At 39.4% G+C, this 19519-nt stretch overlaps 1 protein-coding gene across 1 annotated transcript in view; it reads right to left on the reverse strand.

The window, feature by feature from the left end:
• The window catches only part of CRYBG1 (crystallin beta-gamma domain containing 1), a 98158-nt gene that overhangs the window by 23825 nt on the left and 54814 nt on the right, over nt 1-19519 (reverse strand). The window contains exons 3-12 of the mRNA XM_005426596.2: nt 17120-18603; nt 9652-11101; nt 9397-9573; nt 6848-6895; nt 6617-6735; nt 5125-5281; nt 4049-4188; nt 930-1056; nt 567-602; nt 24-166 (exon numbers count right to left, since the gene is read on the reverse strand). Of these exons, the coding sequence (XP_005426653.2) occupies nt 24-166; nt 567-602; nt 930-1056; nt 4049-4188; nt 5125-5281; nt 6617-6735; nt 6848-6895; nt 9397-9573; nt 9652-11101; nt 17120-18603 (3881 nt within the window). The remainder of the gene's footprint in view (nt 1-23; nt 167-566; nt 603-929; nt 1057-4048; nt 4189-5124; nt 5282-6616; nt 6736-6847; nt 6896-9396; nt 9574-9651; nt 11102-17119; nt 18604-19519) is intronic.

The raw sequence follows: 19519 nt of genomic DNA on the forward strand, positions 1-19519 counted from the left end.
AAATACCACTTTTCCACACTTACACTCCTCCCAGTACTTTCATGGATCCCACTGATGTAAGTGGAAGTCTTGTCTTGTCTTCTGATTCCTTGTCATCAAGCATAAAGACCTCCGATTCTATTTCCACATGTTTTCCTTCAAAGAAAGGCTTTTCATAAACAATTACCTGGAGTAGAAATGAAGGAAAAGAAATATTGCAGGGAGGATGATGAATTCTGACAACAGACGGTTTCTTTAGCATGGGCAAATAGAGGGAGAATGCAAAATGATGAAACCAACTAGTGGGATTTCTCCTCTACAAGAGGCCTTTCCACTAGAGATGCAACGTGAGGGCTTGAGCATTCATTACCCATCTGCATCATCTCGATTGCTGTTATACTGTCATTTATGCATGTGATGGATGCAGAAATGTAACAGAAGTTATATTTTCATGGTGTAGTCACATACAAAAGGACTACCCAGTAAACCATCAGTAGTTGGCATCCAATCAAAGCATACTTATCTACCCACATGTAGTTCATGTGATGTAAAACAGCTTTGGACAATCAACACATACTGACTTTTACCTTTGGCTCCCCACTGAATTCAACTTTGCGGCCACCCTGTTAAAAGGAAGAAAAAAGAAGAAAAAATTAAGCTGTTCATGACTTAGACACTGGTAGATGTCTCTACGAGTCATCAATTCTTTGCAGAAAGTCAGGACCAAGCTTAAATATTCCTTAAAGAGTGCAAGTGAAAATAAATGGCAGATTAATGGCAAAGATGCATGTAATCAAATGTTGTAAGTTCAAGAATTTTATAGACCAAAAATTTTAGTTTTTTTTAAAAAGTTACATTTTTCTAAGTCTTGAAAAATCTAACCACCTTAACACATTATTTCTAACATATAAACATAGGTCATTTAACTTTAAGTAATAGCAGTAGTTTACCATTTTCAAGGGTCTCATGGACCTAATGTAGGCTTCCTTCTTCTCCCAGAATAATAAATTAGGATATTCACCAGGTTCCAACATTAAAGGGACTCCCTGGAAACCAGGCTCTTCATAAAGAAGCCATCTAAAAGTAGAGGGGTGGAGGGACAAAAGTAAGACATAAAACCCCCAGAACAATTCTGAACAGTAAAGAACAAGACAATATGCTTACTTTAGGAACAAGATCATTGTTCCCTTTAAAGGGAGATTCCAAGCTAATACAAACTGGCTCAAATTGGTATAGTTTCATTGCAGACACATGGCTCCAAGAAACAAGCAAGGTGCTTTAGTTTTGTTACTGTCTGTAGCTGAATGTTTGATACATTGTGTGCCCCGTATTCACATCACTCAGTAAGCCTGTGGCTTGTGGCTGGTCATGCATGGTACTTCCAAGGGCTCAGTACTGGGGTAAATTCTGTTTAATACCTTAATATTAATGATTTAGATGAGGGGATTTGAGTGCTCCTCCAGCTGTTTTGCAGATGACAAGAAGTTGGGTGATCTGCTGAACGATAAGGAATCTTTACAGGGGGATCTGGATCAATGCGGCCAAGGCCAATGGGATGAGGTTCAACATGGGAAAGTGCCAGGTCACAACATTCCCAAGCAGTGCTTCAGGACTGGGGAAGAGTGGCTGAAAAGCTGCTTGGCAGAAAAAGACCTGGGGGTGCTGGTCAACAGCAGTTTTACTTAAGCCAGCTGTGCCCAGGTGGCCAAGAAGGCCAGTGGCATCCTGGCCTGTATCAGCAACAGCGTGGCCAGCAGGACAAGGCAGTGACTGTCCCCCTGTACTCAACACTGGTGATACCACACCTCAAATCCTGTGTTTCAGGATCAGTTTTGGACCCCTCACTACACCAAGGACATTGAGGGGCTGGATCATGTCTAGAAGGGGACAATTGAACTGGTGAAAGGTCTGGAGCACAACTCTAATAAGAATGGCTGAGGGAGCTGGAGGTGCTCAGCCTGGAAAGAATGAGATTCTGGGGAGATCTCACTGCTCTTTACAACTGCCTTGAAAAGAGGTAGTAGGCAGGTAGTGACCAGACAAGTGGAAGTGGCCTCAAGCTGCACCTGTGGAGGTTTAGACTGGATACTAGGAAAAAATAATTCACTGAAAGAGCTGTCACTGTAACAGGCTGCTCAGGGGAGTGGTGGAGTCACAATCCCTGTAGGCATTTAAAAGATGTGCAGTAGTGCTGCTTAGGGACATGGTTTAGTGGTGGACTTGGCAGTGTTGGGTTAATGGTGGTACTGGATGGTCTTACAAGGCCTTTTCCACCCTAAGGGATTCCATGACTAACTTCACTGCAAGAACTGACACACATGGAAGAACAAGGAGAGAGTACAGTCAGAAGATAAAGGTGCATTGACTCATTTTTGTTGGCAGCTTTTAACAAACAGCAATTAAGCATGAACACTGGGAAACTTTAAGATGATACAACCACACCCACATGGCAAGGTGACTCAGAATCAGAGCCTCCCTCACCTGCCAACACAGTGAACTATGTCATGCCTGTAAAATAAAGGCAAAAAACCCCCTAAAACCCTGCAACATGCAAAAAAGCAGCAGCCATCTGCAGAATTTCTCATGGAAGTGACTTCTTTCTACACTGGACTAATAGACAGATATCCAAGAAAGACAGTTGAAAAATGAATATATTTCACTTCCTAGGGGAAATATTAGTCTGCTCTCCTTCAGGGATACAAATGCAAGAGAGAGATATTAAGACAGCCAGAATGCATGTGGATTTAGTAAAACAATGCTGTTACACTAATGCAAAATAAAGACAGCTCAGATGTGCACAGGCTTTGCCTTCTTCCCAAAAGCCTGTAATTTTACTGGTCACAGGTAGCTTTTAAGTGAGACAGAAATAAAATGGAGACACAGATGAAGTGAATTAACAATCAACCTGCAAATAACATATCTGATTTCCTTACTCTTGCGAGACATGTAATTTGGATTGAGGTTGCAGTTTACCAGAAATAACTTCCTGTGAGAGAACCAACTACTTGGACATCTTCAAATTTGCCCACATACCAAAATGCTTCATTTTTTTTTCCACAAATCAAGGTGCAAATATTTACTCAGATAAAATACCCTTTGCCTAACAACAAAAATGTCTGTACATCATTTGGTAGATTTGAAACATCTCTGCTTTACATATTTCTATAAAAAGTGATATGTAACACCTGCCTTCAGCTAGGCAGTTTTTGATAGTTAGACTATTTGCAGCAAGGCAAGTGCTATCAGTGCCCAAACATAAGAGCTAACAACCAACCTCTGTACACCCTGTAAGAAGTTCTGCAGGATGACTGGAAGTGGCTCCAGTCTCACTTTTTCTGAAAGAAGCTTCTTTCTCTCTTCTGCATACTTTTCCCAGTGCTACTTTGAAGCATGTTTTCCATAACAATTAACTAGTTTGTTTATTAAGCCATGAAAACTAATACTGGTACAGAACCTGGGTTGCTCCTTAGAAGTCTCCTTTCTCATAAAAACTTGCCTGGTTCACAATATTACCCTCCTAATGCAGATGGCCAGATATTTTCAGGTGACATAACATCTTTGTATTACACATCACCATAAAAAACTTGATCAAAATGCACTGTGAAATACAACAATGTCACATATGGACTCTCTAAAGCACTAAGTCTTAGTTTATAACAGAAGGGCTTCAAAAATTTTCTTCTTTGGATGATTTCAAGTTTAGAAGAAAGCAAGTGGGAAATGTAGTCTTCTTATAACAATCCATTCCCTGCCCTCACTTATGGTAAGTTTGCCTGAATGAAAAAAAGCAGGAGAGGCAAACTCATTCCTTGGCTACAAATACGCAAGGGTTATTCAGTATTTGCTACACGCAAGCAGAAGAAAATCTAGCTCTAACAAAACATTCTAGGTCAGACTCCCCAAGAGTGAAGCATTACAGTGATGTACTAACACTACTGTCAACAAATAGACTGCCAAAATATAGGACTAGAATAAATACAGCCTGCTCGCGAGTCTGACAGGTGTAACCAATGGTTTAAACTAAATTCCTGTCATCGCACTACACATTCATACAGAGCTGCATACTTACATGCCCCAATGCACTTTAATAGAACAAGTCTTCTGAGTGGTTCCAAACACCCCTGTTTCTTCAGTGTCATCAAAAAAGGAAGTCACGATTCCTAACCCTTCAGGCTCTGTATACAAATCAATTCGGCAAACCCTGTAATCCTGAAAAATGAAGATTGCCATAATCACTTGATCTGTGCTGGGAGTTCTATAATTACTGTGCATAACTAAATCAGTTTTGAAACACCTGTTTATTTTAAATTGTTTCCCCCCCTTGTCAATTACTACTGCTATTAGATGCCTATAATAAAAGTATAGCTAAGCCAGTTTGCCTGTCTCTGAAGCAAGACAGTCAGTCAATCTCTAATCAGCATTTACATTGTTTACTTTCTGATGCATCTTCTTGCATCAGTTAACATCTCCTCTAGCAAATTAAATCCTAAGATAATAGCAAACAAGCCATCCTTGAAGTGAACTGCAACTTAAACAAGAATTGTAGTTACAAGCAATATATATTCCTCCTTTTTCCTTTCCTGCTCAAATAACTTTATCGCTTGTGCTTGTTTTGGCAACCTGTAATTGTAACTACTTAATGGTAGGTTAAAAGTGCATAGAAAAGATGTTCCATCACGTGTGAAACTTACCAGTAAGTTTGCCCATACCAAGGAAACCAAAGTTTGGTGTTTCACACTGAAGTCTGTATTGAGTGCAAGTTTGGTTTGTATTGGAAATAAAAGAAAAAGCCATATTTTGAAAATACCAAATTATTGATGGTTTTCTGGGATGCTTTTCCTGACACTGACCAGACTACAAAGCATATGCTGTATGTAGCATTTTGGTGGCTATTCTAATAAAGCCCACCAAATTTCTGTTCCTATCCTGTCCTTCCTCTTGATGTTACCACAACCCCCACTGCACAAAAGCCCTCACATGCATTTTGTGATTAAACATGAAATTCAACATAGAATATTGTTTCATGCACTTGTAGCTCATGTTACACTTGTGTCCTAATAGACCAATCACACTCTCTATCAGTATAAAACATCACTGTACTTTAAGCTCTATAAAAAAATTTTGACTTGTATTACTTGCCTTAACAACATGCCTTATTGAACCGATCACTGCAGGCTTTTGAGATGTGCAGTCACTTTGCTCTTCAGAAGCACCTGCACCCCAAATATCTGTGAGTTCCAACTCTCCTTCTTCCAATGGAATAGAGGGGCCTTCAAAATTTGGTTTTTCATAGAGTATCCAGCTTAAAATAAATTTTTAAAAATCTAATTTTTCATGGTGCTTTATCAAGTGTGATTTGCAAAAATCATGATCCCACTTAACAAATCGTTTCATACACACTACTGTTTCCAAACCCTTGCCATTTCCCCAATACAGCTTATTCACCCAACACTGCTGATGCAAGCCATTTTCAGTCTCTGTGATACCTTTAAAAACAATGATAAAACCAAAAATGTCTACTGCTGAATTGTACTTTCACAAAAAACTCCTCCACCTTATAAAACTGATAATTTAGGGCAGCAAAGACTACTATCTCTGAATACCAGACTTCGTATGAGATACTAATCAGAACCAATTTGTACATCAGAGAAAACAATGACACTGCAGACTGCTGCATCATGTATAAACAGAGAAGTTGCTTGGATCCTGTGAACAACAGCCTGGAGTTCCACAGGAGCTGGGGTAGATGTGCTAGAGAATGATAAGACTGCTCAGAAGACAAGGACAACTTCATTTTTAATGGTAGAAGAGAATATATAACTAAATAAGAACTTGATCCATCTGCAAATACAAGCCCTTCACTCAGGCTCTCAATGGAAGGAGGAAAAATCCCAAACCCAGTCCCTCTAGACCACGCTAGAAAAGATGACCTGGTTTACAGAGATCAAAAGGTTTTTGTTCCAGTTTTCTGAAGCTAAACAGCAATCAGTTTGCTTCCCAGTACCTCCTACTGTGGCTAGCCCTCGTGTCTGCACCTCACTATCAGATAATTACTTTTGAGAACCTGCTATTTGACTGCATACAGCCTGGCCACAGCATAACTTGCTGCGCTAGCCACACTACTAATGGTCCCTCTGTTGATGCTATGAAGAAAGCAGGAGATGAACTTGCTTTGAATTACTCTTGGGCAATACAGCTTCTGGAGCAAAATCCTTCCTTTTGTCAGACAAACAGTCAATTATCTCTACAGCACCATCCTATTCCTTTGGTCATGAAATAATTATGTAAGACCTAGCTTAAAACTTATTTGCTAGCCTTTTAGCCCAATCCAAATACTATGCAAGAATCCCTAATGATCAGGGGAGTTGAAGGGCATGAACAGAATCTGTCATTTCATCCCACACCTATGCCTGGTGACACCTCGCACCCTGCCAGATGCTAACACTCATTCAATTAGTCAGCAAAATAAGTTTTCCAGCTCAGAACTTCCTGCTGCAGAGGTAAAATGCCCTATTTCTTGCTCACAGCTCTACATTGTTACAAGCCAGACTTACTGTGAATCATATGCCAGTTCTGCTTCAAAACATTTTGGATAGAGTAAAAATCATTGCATAAAGAGTAAAAATTGATCTCTTACCATCCTCTGATGACTTTAACTAAAATTGTTGGTGACAGAACCCAAGAACTGCAATCTGGAACATCATGGAAAACTTCAATGCCAGCTTTTTGACAGTCTGAGTCACAGTATATCACCAGCTGTGTTAAAAAAAATCCAACAAAACAGAAAAACACACCAGTAACATACAGTTCTATCTTCCTAAGCTTTAAATATAGAAAGGAACACTAAAACTTTTAAAGTTGATCTTACCTTGCCAGGTCTGGGATTGATTTTACTTTGTCCATTTCTTGGGAGTGTCTAACAGACAGTGAGAAGAGAAAAAAAAATCACAAAAAAACCCCACAAAATCAAAAGCATTTTCAATAAAGATACTCAGCTATAGAAAAAGGGCTAGTAGAACAAAATAAAAAATACTCTGAATAGTAAAAGTTGGTAACCTTTTAACTATACCTACTTACCACTTCAATCTCTACTTCCCATTGCAGAGCAGCATCTTGTCACAAATGTATAAATTTATACACTTTTTTAAAACTCTGAATTATCATCTCACTGAAGTCGACTAACCTCAGATCTGAAATGCTTTAAAATCATCCTGATCATCTTCCTACATAGCCCAGGATTTCAATACCAAGAGACTATTTTAAAAACTGCCACTGATAAAGTACATGCTGTACAATAATAATGATGAGTTTAAATGTCTAAAAATGTCAAGCCATAAAGCATGGTGTATTTTTAAGAAATATATGAAAATACTGAGGATGCATGATGGCACATACATGTACGAGCTAATCAGCATAATCTATTTTCTAACAGGTTTCCTCAAACAGCTGAGACTGCACACTAGGGGATAAACTAAAAATATTCAGAACAACTAAAACACATGAAGGTATACAAAATCTAAAACAATGCTGAAGTCAGCAGTAAATTGTATGATATATGTATGGGAAAGTTGTGGTTGCATCACGTCACCTTCAAACAAATAAAGCAAGCATTGAAATTATGTGTTTGGTTTCCTAGCAAGGATAGGAGTGTTCATTCGGGGACAGGGTCCTGCTCTTCTAGGAATGATTCATGCAAACAAAAAGACAAAAACAGATCCTGCCCTTAAATAGGTAACCAGCAACACGTGCAAGGAATTAAAGAGAACATAGTAGTCAATATGCAGAGCAGGCAGTGGTCGCAAGACACTTCTTAACCACCACCAGGTTTTTGTAGGCATCATCAAGACGTGTTGAAGCACAACTGGTTTTTTAGCCTGTGCTTCAATTCCAGTTAAAACTTGTTCTGTGTTTTGAGGAATGCCAAAGTCATTGTTTTGGGCTGCCCTTACTCCTTCCTTCACATTACCCACTAGCCATTGCATCACCATTTTCTTAGTCAGTGGAAGATGCACAGCAGGTACACCTCACAGAAACCTTTTTGATTCCTAACTTGAGGAAAACATTTCAGTCAGCAGCAGTGCCACAGAAATCCAGAAACCCTTTGAGCAAAACATTCCAGTCAGCAACAGTGCCACAGAAATCCAGAAACCCTTTGAAGCCTAAAGGATTAGGTATGAAGCCTAAAGTCTTAGGTATGTACACACTCCACTGCTATATCGGACCTCCACATTCTAATGCAAAATTGAAACCCACTCAAGAAAAACAGTTTAAGTAGCAAAAAACAAACTAAGACAGTACTAGGCATCTAGCTTTAAACCAAGTTTTTAAATCCAAGCAGGACCAACAGAATAAGAAAGCCTCTTTAACTGGCAATATAAATCTACTCTACTATAAATAACGCCCCTAATTTTCATTTCCACTCTAATTAAGAAAACTTCCCCATAAGAGAAGAATCTACATTCTCAGAACTGCAAGCTACCATGGATGGTTGTCTCCTGCAAGGTGACAAAGAAAGGAGCTAATTCTGCTACCTCAGTCCTTTTAGTAGAACTGATATAGCAGATAACCATTAGCTTTGGAAAGTATTTCTCGAACTTCTTACATGCTGCTTCAATTCCACAGGTCCTGTTCATAAGGCTATTAAACTTTAGAAAACATATTTCTTCCCATGGTTTTTAAATCTCCTGATTACAGTTTTCCTCCCAGGTCACAATAAGGACTTGCATTAACAGAAATAGCAAATACTACAGGACATTGAATCATTATTTTAAAAACAGAAATTACAAATATATTCCATATTAAAGTTGCTTTGAGGGGAAAACATAGGTCTGTCTTCAGTCATGAAGAACAGATGCTTGTAATCAGACCAAGGGACAGCCCTGCACTGTAGCAGCACTTTCAATAATCACTCCTATCCAGTTATTACAGTATTCTTAAAGAACATATATATTTTTATGCCAATACATGGGAATACAACAGAGAGCTAAAATAAAGAATTTGCTCTGTTACTTATTTAACTGTACAATGCCTAAATGTCTTGTTAGAAGAGAAGAAAGATTACTTCAACAGAAGCTTTCTGAAGTTAACAGAAAGCATCCTATAATTTACAAAAAAAAATAAAGTTAGCATAAGATTTGTTTCAATATAATACAAAATCAAGCACAAAGACATATTCAAAAAATGCTTTCCATTCATATTTGCAAAAAGTCTCAAAATAAAGACCCCTTAATTATGTTGACAGATGCAATATAATATTCATTTTCAGATAAAACTGTACCATAGCTAAGTTCCTCTCAATGTATTTGTAATCTATATATATCCCAAAGAGGGGAAACAAAACAATATATGCACATTGTCTATCAAAAACATAAAAGCTGGATAACTTTGCAGGCAGCTTTTTAAAAACACAATACTTACATCCACATCTAATAAACCAGGGGGGACATTCGATTCATATCTGCTTGTTCCTAACCAGCTCGAAAAACTTTTCTCAGGATTGCCATAGTTGGGCATTTGTAAACTTAGTTCTTTTTTGGCACTATCTGCTTGCAGGTACTTCTCCACAAAACTTGGAAACTTCACATCTGAAAGAGACTGAATTGCAAAATCAAAATTAACAGTCATTCAGGAGGTCGGCAAACATTGTTTCATTTCCTGAATGATCTTTATTACCTCAGATTTTTGAGGCATGATGAATGGCCCAGAAACATCCTGTTGTAAAGGAGGCATCCCCGAGGAGTCAGTTGCAAAAGCTGTTGTGTTATTTACTGAAGTGACAGAAGGGCTAAAAAACTTTTCTTTAGAAGACAGCAAGCTTGAGAAGAGGGAGCTTTTTTCAAGCCGTGATCTCTTAATTTCACCATCTGTACAATCAATGTTCTCTTTTCCATTTATTTCCTGAGTAAAGGCAGGTTCCTCTCTACATGACTGCAGAGCTTTGAATATGATACTTTGCTCTGTTGATGCACGCTTGGGCCTGACTCTGGCTATTGTTTCCAGGCTTTGCATTTTAATTTGTTGTGCTGGTAACAGATCCTGTGTTTTTTCCCTCCTCAGTCCCAAACCAAAAGTAAATACACTAGGATCAAATACTTTCTCTAAGTTGTCTTCATGAATGGGAGGCATTGCAAAATGGGGTGCTGGAGACTTGGGAAGCTTTGACCTCTTCTTCTTCTGGGGTAAACAAACTGAGCTGTCCAAGTTTTTAATTGTTTCAGCAAACTTCTTCATGTCAGATGGAGAATCAAAAATGCTGTCGTCTTCAGCAGATCCATTACAGGTTTCCCCTGGGCTCTTCTGTGTATTGGTGTTGTGCTCTGATTCCAATACACTGTCTTGATTGCTGCCATCATACTGCAGTGGTGCAAAGTTCAAATCTCCTGGCTTTACCTTTTTATCTCCATTTTCCATCTTCTTAAATTCTGATCTGGAAACCTGAGATGGTAGAGGATATTTATCATCATTGCACGGTGATAAAGCCTCTGTGTTTGGCAGCACTTTTTCTTCATTTCTATGGAATTCTGAGCTTGTGTAATTTCTTTGGTAGAAAGGATCTTGAGCATTTTCAGTTTTTACAGGTGAGTGCAAAGGCAGTTTAAAAGGTGAACTTTCTTTCTTTGCTGTGGTTAATTCTGATTCTGGTTGCTTCAGAGAGACGCTACCAGCATCACTTTTGCTGCTTTGATTAAAAAGGGATATGGCAGCTTTTACTTTAAGTTCTGTTGTCTTCCCAATATCCTCGTAAGATGTAAAGATTTCTCCATTTTTGCCTTTTAACTCTGCAGTGCTTTCTTTCTCCAGTGTGCCATTCTCAAATAACTTCTGGCGACTGCTTTGCTTATTTAATGTTTTATCAGGCTGTTCATTTTCTTTAGGTTGTTTTCCAAATTTCAGCTTTGCTCTGCCAACAAATGTGCTTGGTACAGCATTATTTTTTGAAGCAGGGATGTCAGTAGGTCTCTGGCTCTGGCTAGCACATTTGTTTTCAAACAAGGAAATTTTGTTGGCAATGTTGCTGTTAGTTTTGTTAACTGGTTTTTCAAGAGTGTCCTGCTCACTTTCTAAACTGTCTTGATTCGTAGGTGTTTTAAAATTCAGCTCTATGTTCTTCGGTTTGGCTGGACTACAGGAGGCAAAATGACACAGAGTGACATCTTTAATTAATCTTGAACAGGCTTGTAACAATTTTCAAAACAATAAAAAGTAGAATTATAAACCACAGACAATTCAAATTTTGATATCTCAAAAGGAATCAACTAAAAGAGGAGTAACTATATGGATTAAATAAATTAGACACTAAATAAGGAGTACGTATTTCAAACATATACTTAGTTCTTTAAGGTGAGTAAAACAAACACAGCAACTTACAGCATCTGCAATTGAGGCAGAGAACTCAACTACATATGACTGACAGACATTAACATTTAGCACTGAATAGGCAGAATAAATTATAAACATGCAATTCCCTACAGAGTTTAGAAAACAAATCCCAATTCATTAAGGTGATAATGAGTTGGTTAACATTTGCATATTCTCTCCAATGAGTTTTGAACACATCTGACCAGATTCTTTGCAGCTTTTACACCTACACTGCAGAAGCAACCTCAAATTGAGTGAAAACTCTCCCACTCTCATGAGTGCTTGCAGAAGATGTTAGCTGTCCCCAAGCACTGCATCACCACCTTGGCTAAGCGAACACCACGTGTGAGGACTCTTCCACTTCCTTCAGGTAAACTTAGCTAACAATTTAAATTGTGTAAACTAAGCCTAATAATTTTACAAGAATTGAATTTGGAAACACAAATCTTTTCTATCAGAGTGGACAGAGAGGCATGTACAAGTACATGCACACAGTACTCCTGTGCTGTGGCAGAAGGCACAGCTGAGTGTTTCAAGCTCTTTTCTCTAAATACCTACAACCAGAAAAAATTGTTTTTCCATGTAACTTGCTACTGCATACTGTACAGTATGAACAGCTGTGAAGAGGCAAGGCAGAGGGCTTCAAAATTAATCAGCCAGATCTAAGGAGTGTCAAGGAGCCCACCATCACCTCCAAGACAGTCCTGTTCTCCAGAGAGGAACCTGGAGACACAGCAGTAGGAGGACAGGTAGAAACTGCCCTACATGACAACTGACAAAGGTGGGAGATGAAAAGAAAATAGCTTGCAGCAATCTCCAAGATCCCAAATGCTCTACCAATCAATGGATGATTCTGATATTTAAGTGCTTTCTTCTTTTTTTCACCTACACAAACTGTGTTCACTAAGTTCTCAGGCAGCTCCTCTGCCCAAGAAAGAGGTGTGAGATATAGGAACAACCCAAAACATGAGATCCATTCCCCTCTTCCTCAAGTGATCCATCCCAAGCAAGAAATTAAACCCTTCTAATGCAAGGTTCTTCACTGTACAAGCTTTATTTCTTGGGAATACCATGAGGAAGAAACTTACTGAAATAACAGGAAGATTCAAAAATAGTCACCTACGAATCTGTACAAAGAGCAACTGTTAAAAATCATAGAATCATAGACTATTTAGAGGCTGCAATGGATCTTAAAAGATCATCTAGCCTCTACTCCCCTGCCATGGGCAGGGACACCTCCCACTAGACCAGGTTGCTCAAAGCCTGTTCCAACCTGGCCTTGGACACTGCCAGGGTTGGGGCATCCTCAATCTCTGCAGGCAACCTTTTATAGTGTCTCACCTTCCTCACAGTAAAAAGTTTCTTCCTAATATCCAACATAAATTTCCTGTCTCTCAGTTTGTACCCAGTAGTCCTTGTCCTATCACTACAGTTCCTGGCAAAGAGTTCCTTTTCAGCTTCCCTGTAGACCCCCACCTTCAGATACTGGAAGGTTTTTATGAGGTCTCCATGCAATCTTCTCCTCCCTGTGAAGCCCCAACTCTTTCAGCCTGTCTCCACAGGGAAGGTGCTTTAGTCCTCTTATCAACTTTGTGCCCTGGTCTGGATTTGCTCCAACAGTTCCATGTCCTTCTTATCATCATGTCATTTCAGAGAAGACCTCCCAACACTGCTCCCTCTAACTACCAGCCTACTCAAGCTAGTTCACAACATTATGAAGAATTATGAAAAATGCACGATCAATAAAAGAGGAAATAGCAAACTTAAAATCCACTGGCCATACTTCAGATAGGTGCTAATAAAACACACTTGGAAATTTTAAGGAAAAACAGAAAAACCAAAATGTTCCTGAAAGAGGGAAGGTATGAAGGGAACGATCATAGAGAATAAAATTAAATATATTGACGCAGTACTTTTCATTTGAACTACAACTGGTTTTTCCTAAACTTTTAAAAGTTAAATTATTCTATGACTTTTCTCTTTGGAAAATGACTATGAATTGTAAGGGCCCTCTGAAGATCAGCTAGCCTAACTTCCTACTCAAAACAGGGACAGCTTCAAAGTTAGATCAAGTTACTGAAAGCTTTGCCTGACCAAGTTTTGAATAACTTCAAGGGTCAAGATCTCACAACCTTCCTCGTGAAGCACTGCAGCAGGGCAGCCACTGTTGTTGTGAATTATTTTTGCCTTATATCCCATTAGAACTTCACTGCTACAACTTGCAGCTGTGGCTGTTGTCCCTCCACAGCTCAGAGACAAATCTGGCTCTGCCTTCTCTATAGGTAGTGAGAGATGACTGAGGTCTATCGGCATCCTTCTCTTCTCTCAGCCGAAGAAATCAAGCTGCTTCAGCTTCTCCTCATACATGCTTTGCTCCAGAGCCGTCACCTTCTTTAATGGCTCACTGCTGGACTCATTCCAATTCGGGAACATCTCTCTTACACCAGAAGAGAGTTGGAAGGGGAGGAAGAGCTACAACTCAACCGAGTGACCCAGATGTAGACCCATGAGCACCAAGAACTGCTGGCTATGCTCCTGCCTATGGAGCACAGCACAGCCTTTACCTGGTACAATGATGCACTACTGACACGTGCTGAACTTCCTCCTCACAAGGATCTTTCATACCGTTTTCTGATCAGAAGAAAAATATACTTATCCTTTTCTTTTACTTGTATTTTCGAGAGGTAACACTAATGGCCCAATTATCTTAACAAATTCATTCCCATACCACCCCCTTTTGTCAGCCTGTCACTTGAACTACTATATGCATTTATTTCAACATAACACATATCTTCCCCATAAAAATCTATGTCTCTCTGTATGCCCTGACACAAGCAAGTTTAATGGCTAACAGTGATACTTATCAGCCACATCTAAAACCTCTTTTAAATGAAGAGCTCACCCCTCAAAGGTATAGTTTCAAGCTTTGCAAATTCATGCAGAAACAACCACTTCAACACTTTGTATTTTGTATTCTGTAGTACTTTTGCACAGCAGCAGCAGCCAAACAGCTGAGACCAAAGAGCATGAGAAAGCTCAGCCCTGCAGCTCCACTCACTACAGCTGGCCTCTTCTAATCTTTTCATTACACCTTTTTCCACACTACAAAATACAGGTTTTAAATATAGACAAAAGATGCACTTTATTGCAAGAACTGAGTCTCCAAGCTTGTTATTGCAAGAACTGAGTCTCCAAGCTTGAGTATCCTTTAAGCCTCCCATCTTGTATGGAAAAAACCTAACAGCACAAATGCTTTCTTTCAAAGAATCCAGTGTGGCTCATTCTTACTGATCTGCAATGCCAGGAACAAGCAGGCACAAGAGAAATACCAATGTCCTTCTCTGTGGCTACACCTTGCAGCTAAACCGTGGAAGCAAGCAGTTAAACATCTCCCAACAGTCAAAAATGGAAGGTGAGTCACACATCAAGCTTGCAAGTGGTGCCAAAAAACCACTGATGCCAAAATATCAGATTGAGGTGAGCAAAGAAAAATGGCATGTGAAAAGAGAAGAATAATTCAACAAGTGGGCTTAAATGTAAAGGCAACTACAAAACCATGCCTGAACATAAAGTATGACAACTGAAGCCAAGTTTTCCACTAAGCACATCAAAGTGACTGCTGCCTGAGGTTTTATTTGCCAATTAAGATTTACCATCAACCTCATTTTAGTCTCAAATCTGACAGGTTTCCCGTTCAAAAGCTAGAAGCAAAGTATCCTGTGACTTTCAAGTTATCCGGTACACACACATAAATGGAGAAAATCAAGAAAATGCTATCTTTATTTACAGGAAATCTGCATTTCTGGAGGTGACTGGAGAAACTGACCTGTTTTGAAATTGTTTCCAAAGAAACCTGATTCCCAGAATTGGCACAATGTCATTAGTAAGAGATATCATGCACTTTTAAGGGAGAACTACTTGTATTATATAAAATCCATCTTACAAGGGGCCAAGGAATCTCTAAGCAAATGGGTATTTTTCAACCAGAAAGGAATTAATGCGAACTATCTAAAAAAAACTTTTTGACTTTTGAAAATGAAAAATTTATCTGTTCACAGCAATAACTAGAGAATAAAAACACACCATCTTCTAGTAATGGCACCATCTTTCCCCTTCCCATTTTACAGCACCTTAATCCTCATCCAGGTTTATAGTTCATACGTTCTAATGAATGACTCTAAATTATACCAGATCACCCGAGCATGTAACTCGGGCTAAAGAAATGGCGTGGTGCTGTGCTATGACAGCCATCAGACGCATCAGAAACCTTGCAGGCAACACGGCAGTCCCCACCCAGGGCTAAAGTTCCTATAGCAGCAGATAAGGCCAAGACACCGTGTCACACACCCCACAAAATAGGATGAAATAGAACAGGTTGTTTATGTGTTACAATTCGGTCTTTCAGACAGGACACTCGTCTGTTACTTTACGAGTACAGTAAAAGACAACTCGCTGTACAGCAAGCCCAGGACATACACAGAAAAAATGAAATTCAGCTACGCAGGTATTTATTACTTCATCATCACTAATGACAGTGACACAGAGAAAAAGACAATATGAAAGCTACCTTTCTTTTGAAGCTGTGAAGATACAAACTCAAGAGTTTAAGATTTGTGATCTATACTGCCAGATGGCAAGGCATCACCCAGTACAAAAATGCCACAGTTTAACTTTCAGTACCAGGCTTTTTAAACTTAAGTTACAAATTAAGGACTCAGATGTAGAGTATTACAAATTGGGCAAAGGAAATTGCTCCTGTGCTTCTCAGATGTGGGAAGCATAATTGCAAACAGACGTGTCTCTTAAACCATCATGTTGAACCTCCACATCCCTCTAACACAAGGACAATTATCAACACTCAGTGTACCTCGGGTGGGCCTACAGGATTCAGTGTGCCCCTACACCTACAACTGAACATGTCAGAACGAGGAGTGCAACAGCACACAGCCCACAGCCGTGGCAACCAAACAACAGAAATGAATAATGCAAACAAATCATTGCCTGTGGATGAGAATGCAACAGTATCCAAGTAATCAATCACTGGTCTCATACTAGTGATAACAGTGAACTTTATGAATACAGCTGCTTCTTTATAATCCTAAGGAAAGCTCTGACCACCTGTTTGACAGTTTCTTCCAGTGTAAAATCAAAAACTGAAAACTAATATATGCATAATTCTGCAAACGTCTGATGTTATTCACATGCATCAAAATTTAAGTGATTCACCCCGCACATACTTAAGAAAGCACCTGTATGTATTCAAAACTTTGGAATGTGATCTATCATATCATTTGAATAATGCAGTTCTACACTGCATACTACATTTTTTCATAAAATAATAGCAGAAATTAGGCTGTTTCATAGAAAACTTGAATCCATTTCTTATTCAAAAGATTTTCACATATAAAATCTTCAATGACACTCTGATTTGGTGAGAGAAAAATTAATGAAAGTCAATGACAGATGAATTAATCTGATCCACAACGATGATGACTGAGCAGTTTTTATATATGTTAAATTATTCGATATAGTGGAATTGACAAAGACATCCCCTATCAATTTAAAAAATTAAAAAATCAATTATTTTTATAATACATGTAGACTACAGTGCTTGTTAAGTGGTAGCTTTAGTTATGGTAACTTATATTTTTTAAGGACAGTTCTTAACTGAGAACAATTTAGACAGATAACAGATACACAGCTAGCATTTCCGTAGAATTCCAAACACAGATACAAGCAAAATTACAGCTACAAGGACAAGGTAAACTAGCTTGTTACTTACAGGCTAATCTTTGTCATGACTGTTCTGGAAGAATCCAAACTCTTCAGCTTCGAGGCGTCTAAATCAGAATTTGCCTGTCTCTCAGCTGACAGACACAGGTCTCCATTTTTAATCCCATCAGTATGCAAGAAAGCTCTTCCATCTGGACCATTACCATTCTTTATTGCTTTGGTATCATTTCTGCCTTCAGCAAATACCAAGTCTTCTGTCTTAGCAGCCAAAGAAGCTTTGGGAGACTCCAAACTGTCTTCCCCAAAAGCCACAGGTATAGCTCCCTTTTCCACTGAAGTTCTTTTTGTCACTGGGTTAGTCTCTGGCGATGCTAAAGGCTGCCTTTTTGAAGAGTAATCTTTAACCTGACCCTTCAAACCAGTAGGGGAAATGGGTACAGTATCTGACTGATTCTTTTTATATGATCTTCTCCTTGCAGAGCTTGTGTTTGAGATCTGCTGCTTGCCCTTGTCAGCTTCAGCTTTAGATGCCCCTTTATGAGCAGATCCAACTTTTAGATCCTGATTACTACCTGAGGAAGAGGAATTTCTTTCAGGAGTCTGTTGAAGAGACCTCACTTTCCGTTCAGGGTTTATTATCTTGTCTGAAAACACCTCAGAATGGGCATCATCCTCAAAACCACATTCTTCCCTTGCAGTATTCTCAGTCTGGTTTCTCTCTCCATTTGGAATGTCACTAGAAGATTGAGACTTTCTCCGTTTTCCAGACCTTTTACTAGCAGATTTTTTATCCATTGTGTCCAAATCACTGCAATTTTCTTCCGATTTAAGAGTCACGGGCTCATTAAGGAGTTCCTCTGTTTTTCTTAGATAGATATCAACAGTTAACACTCTAGCAGAATATGCGTGCTCACTCGCTGCAGATTCCAACTCGTATGGCAAATCCTTTGGTTTTGCATGCCCGGGCTCCTCAGACACCCACGTGTTCACAAGCTGCTTGTGACTTAAGATACTCTTTTCTAAGTCTTCACTAGACAGATTTCTCAAGCTCTGTATGAAATCCGGAGTTGTGGAATTATTTATATCTGTGATGGATTCTTTCTCCAGCCCCAGTGTTTCCACATTCAGGCTGCTCTCACAGAAAGAGTTTTTAATGGTTTCGCTGCTGCCGCTCCAATCTGCTGACCACTCGCTGTCAGAAGAGACTCCCCTACTGCTCCATTCTGAAATCGTATCGTGATACAGAGGTCTTACTTCCCCACTGAAATTATATTCCTGCGCCTCAGGAAGGGCACTTACGTTTCTCACTTGTTTCTCTACTTGAGGAGCTTCGTGTCCTTCTCTGAAGTGCCTACAGTACACTGCCTGTGCCCCGTGAGGAGAACCTGACCTCTCACCCTTATGACGTGAAGTGTGTTCTAGTGAACTTTTGACATTTTTCCTCTTCCCAGTACCAAACAAATTTCCAAGTCTTTCCAAAACTGGTTTCTTTTTATTCTCTTCTCTGGAAGAATCTGGAAGGTGTGACGTGGACTACAAAAACAAACAAACATTTGATTAATGTCAAAATTGTTTCCATAATACATTTTTTTGTTCTAGGACTACCTCTAAATTAAAAGAACACAGTGAATGGAAACAAAACAGTTTACTGAACAATACTAGCTCTCAAAAAAAGAACAACAAAACCCTTGAAAAACAATTAGGACTCCATGATGCTTCTGTATGATTTTGCCTGCATTTGTTTGCAAGTGTGCTTATCTTGCTTTATATAATGGCAGCTTTATATATCCCAAATCTCAAAATTTTGCACAATTAGTTAACATCACCCAAAACGTTACAGAAAAGCATCCTGGTGGCTGCAAGACTGGGGTCAAACTTCACGGTCAAAATTTTCCTTAAAAAACAAGAGTGGGGAATTTAACTTTCTCTCCATACTGGCAGAGTCAGTTTTCACACTTGTGCCGGTAGAGAATAGTTTCAAAGGTGTAAGTTGTCTTACAATTCATACATTTCTCATTAATGAAGTTCAGTAAATATTTGGGTTGTGTTTTGGGCTAAAATCCCCAGAACTATAAAAGCCACTGCATCACTCAGTGAGCATTACTGGGTCAAACACTGCCCTGGATTACTCTTGGCGAAGTTCTGCCTTACAACTTCTAATTAACATGGTAAACAGGAAACACGCAACAGCATAGCCGAGTACACATGCATATTTGCATTTTAATACATTAGCCCTTTTTACATGCCGGTACGATGAATACTTGTTTTGAGACATCTATTTCAAAACACCGCGAGTACTTTCTACCCCGGCCCAGCAGACCTCTGGAGGAGAGCGGGTTTCCTCGGCAGCACAGACCCTGCTCCGGCAGCTTCCAACTTGTTTCTGCTGCAGACACCCAGCTCGCCTGCCACTGTCAGTGCCCGGCGTCCCCCCAGCGCCCAGGGCGGG

Source organism: Geospiza fortis, unplaced genomic scaffold (genome assembly GCF_000277835.1).
Source record: "Geospiza fortis unplaced genomic scaffold, GeoFor_1.0 scaffold486, whole genome shotgun sequence".
NCBI classification, from domain to species: domain Eukaryota; kingdom Metazoa; phylum Chordata; class Aves; order Passeriformes; family Thraupidae; genus Geospiza; species Geospiza fortis.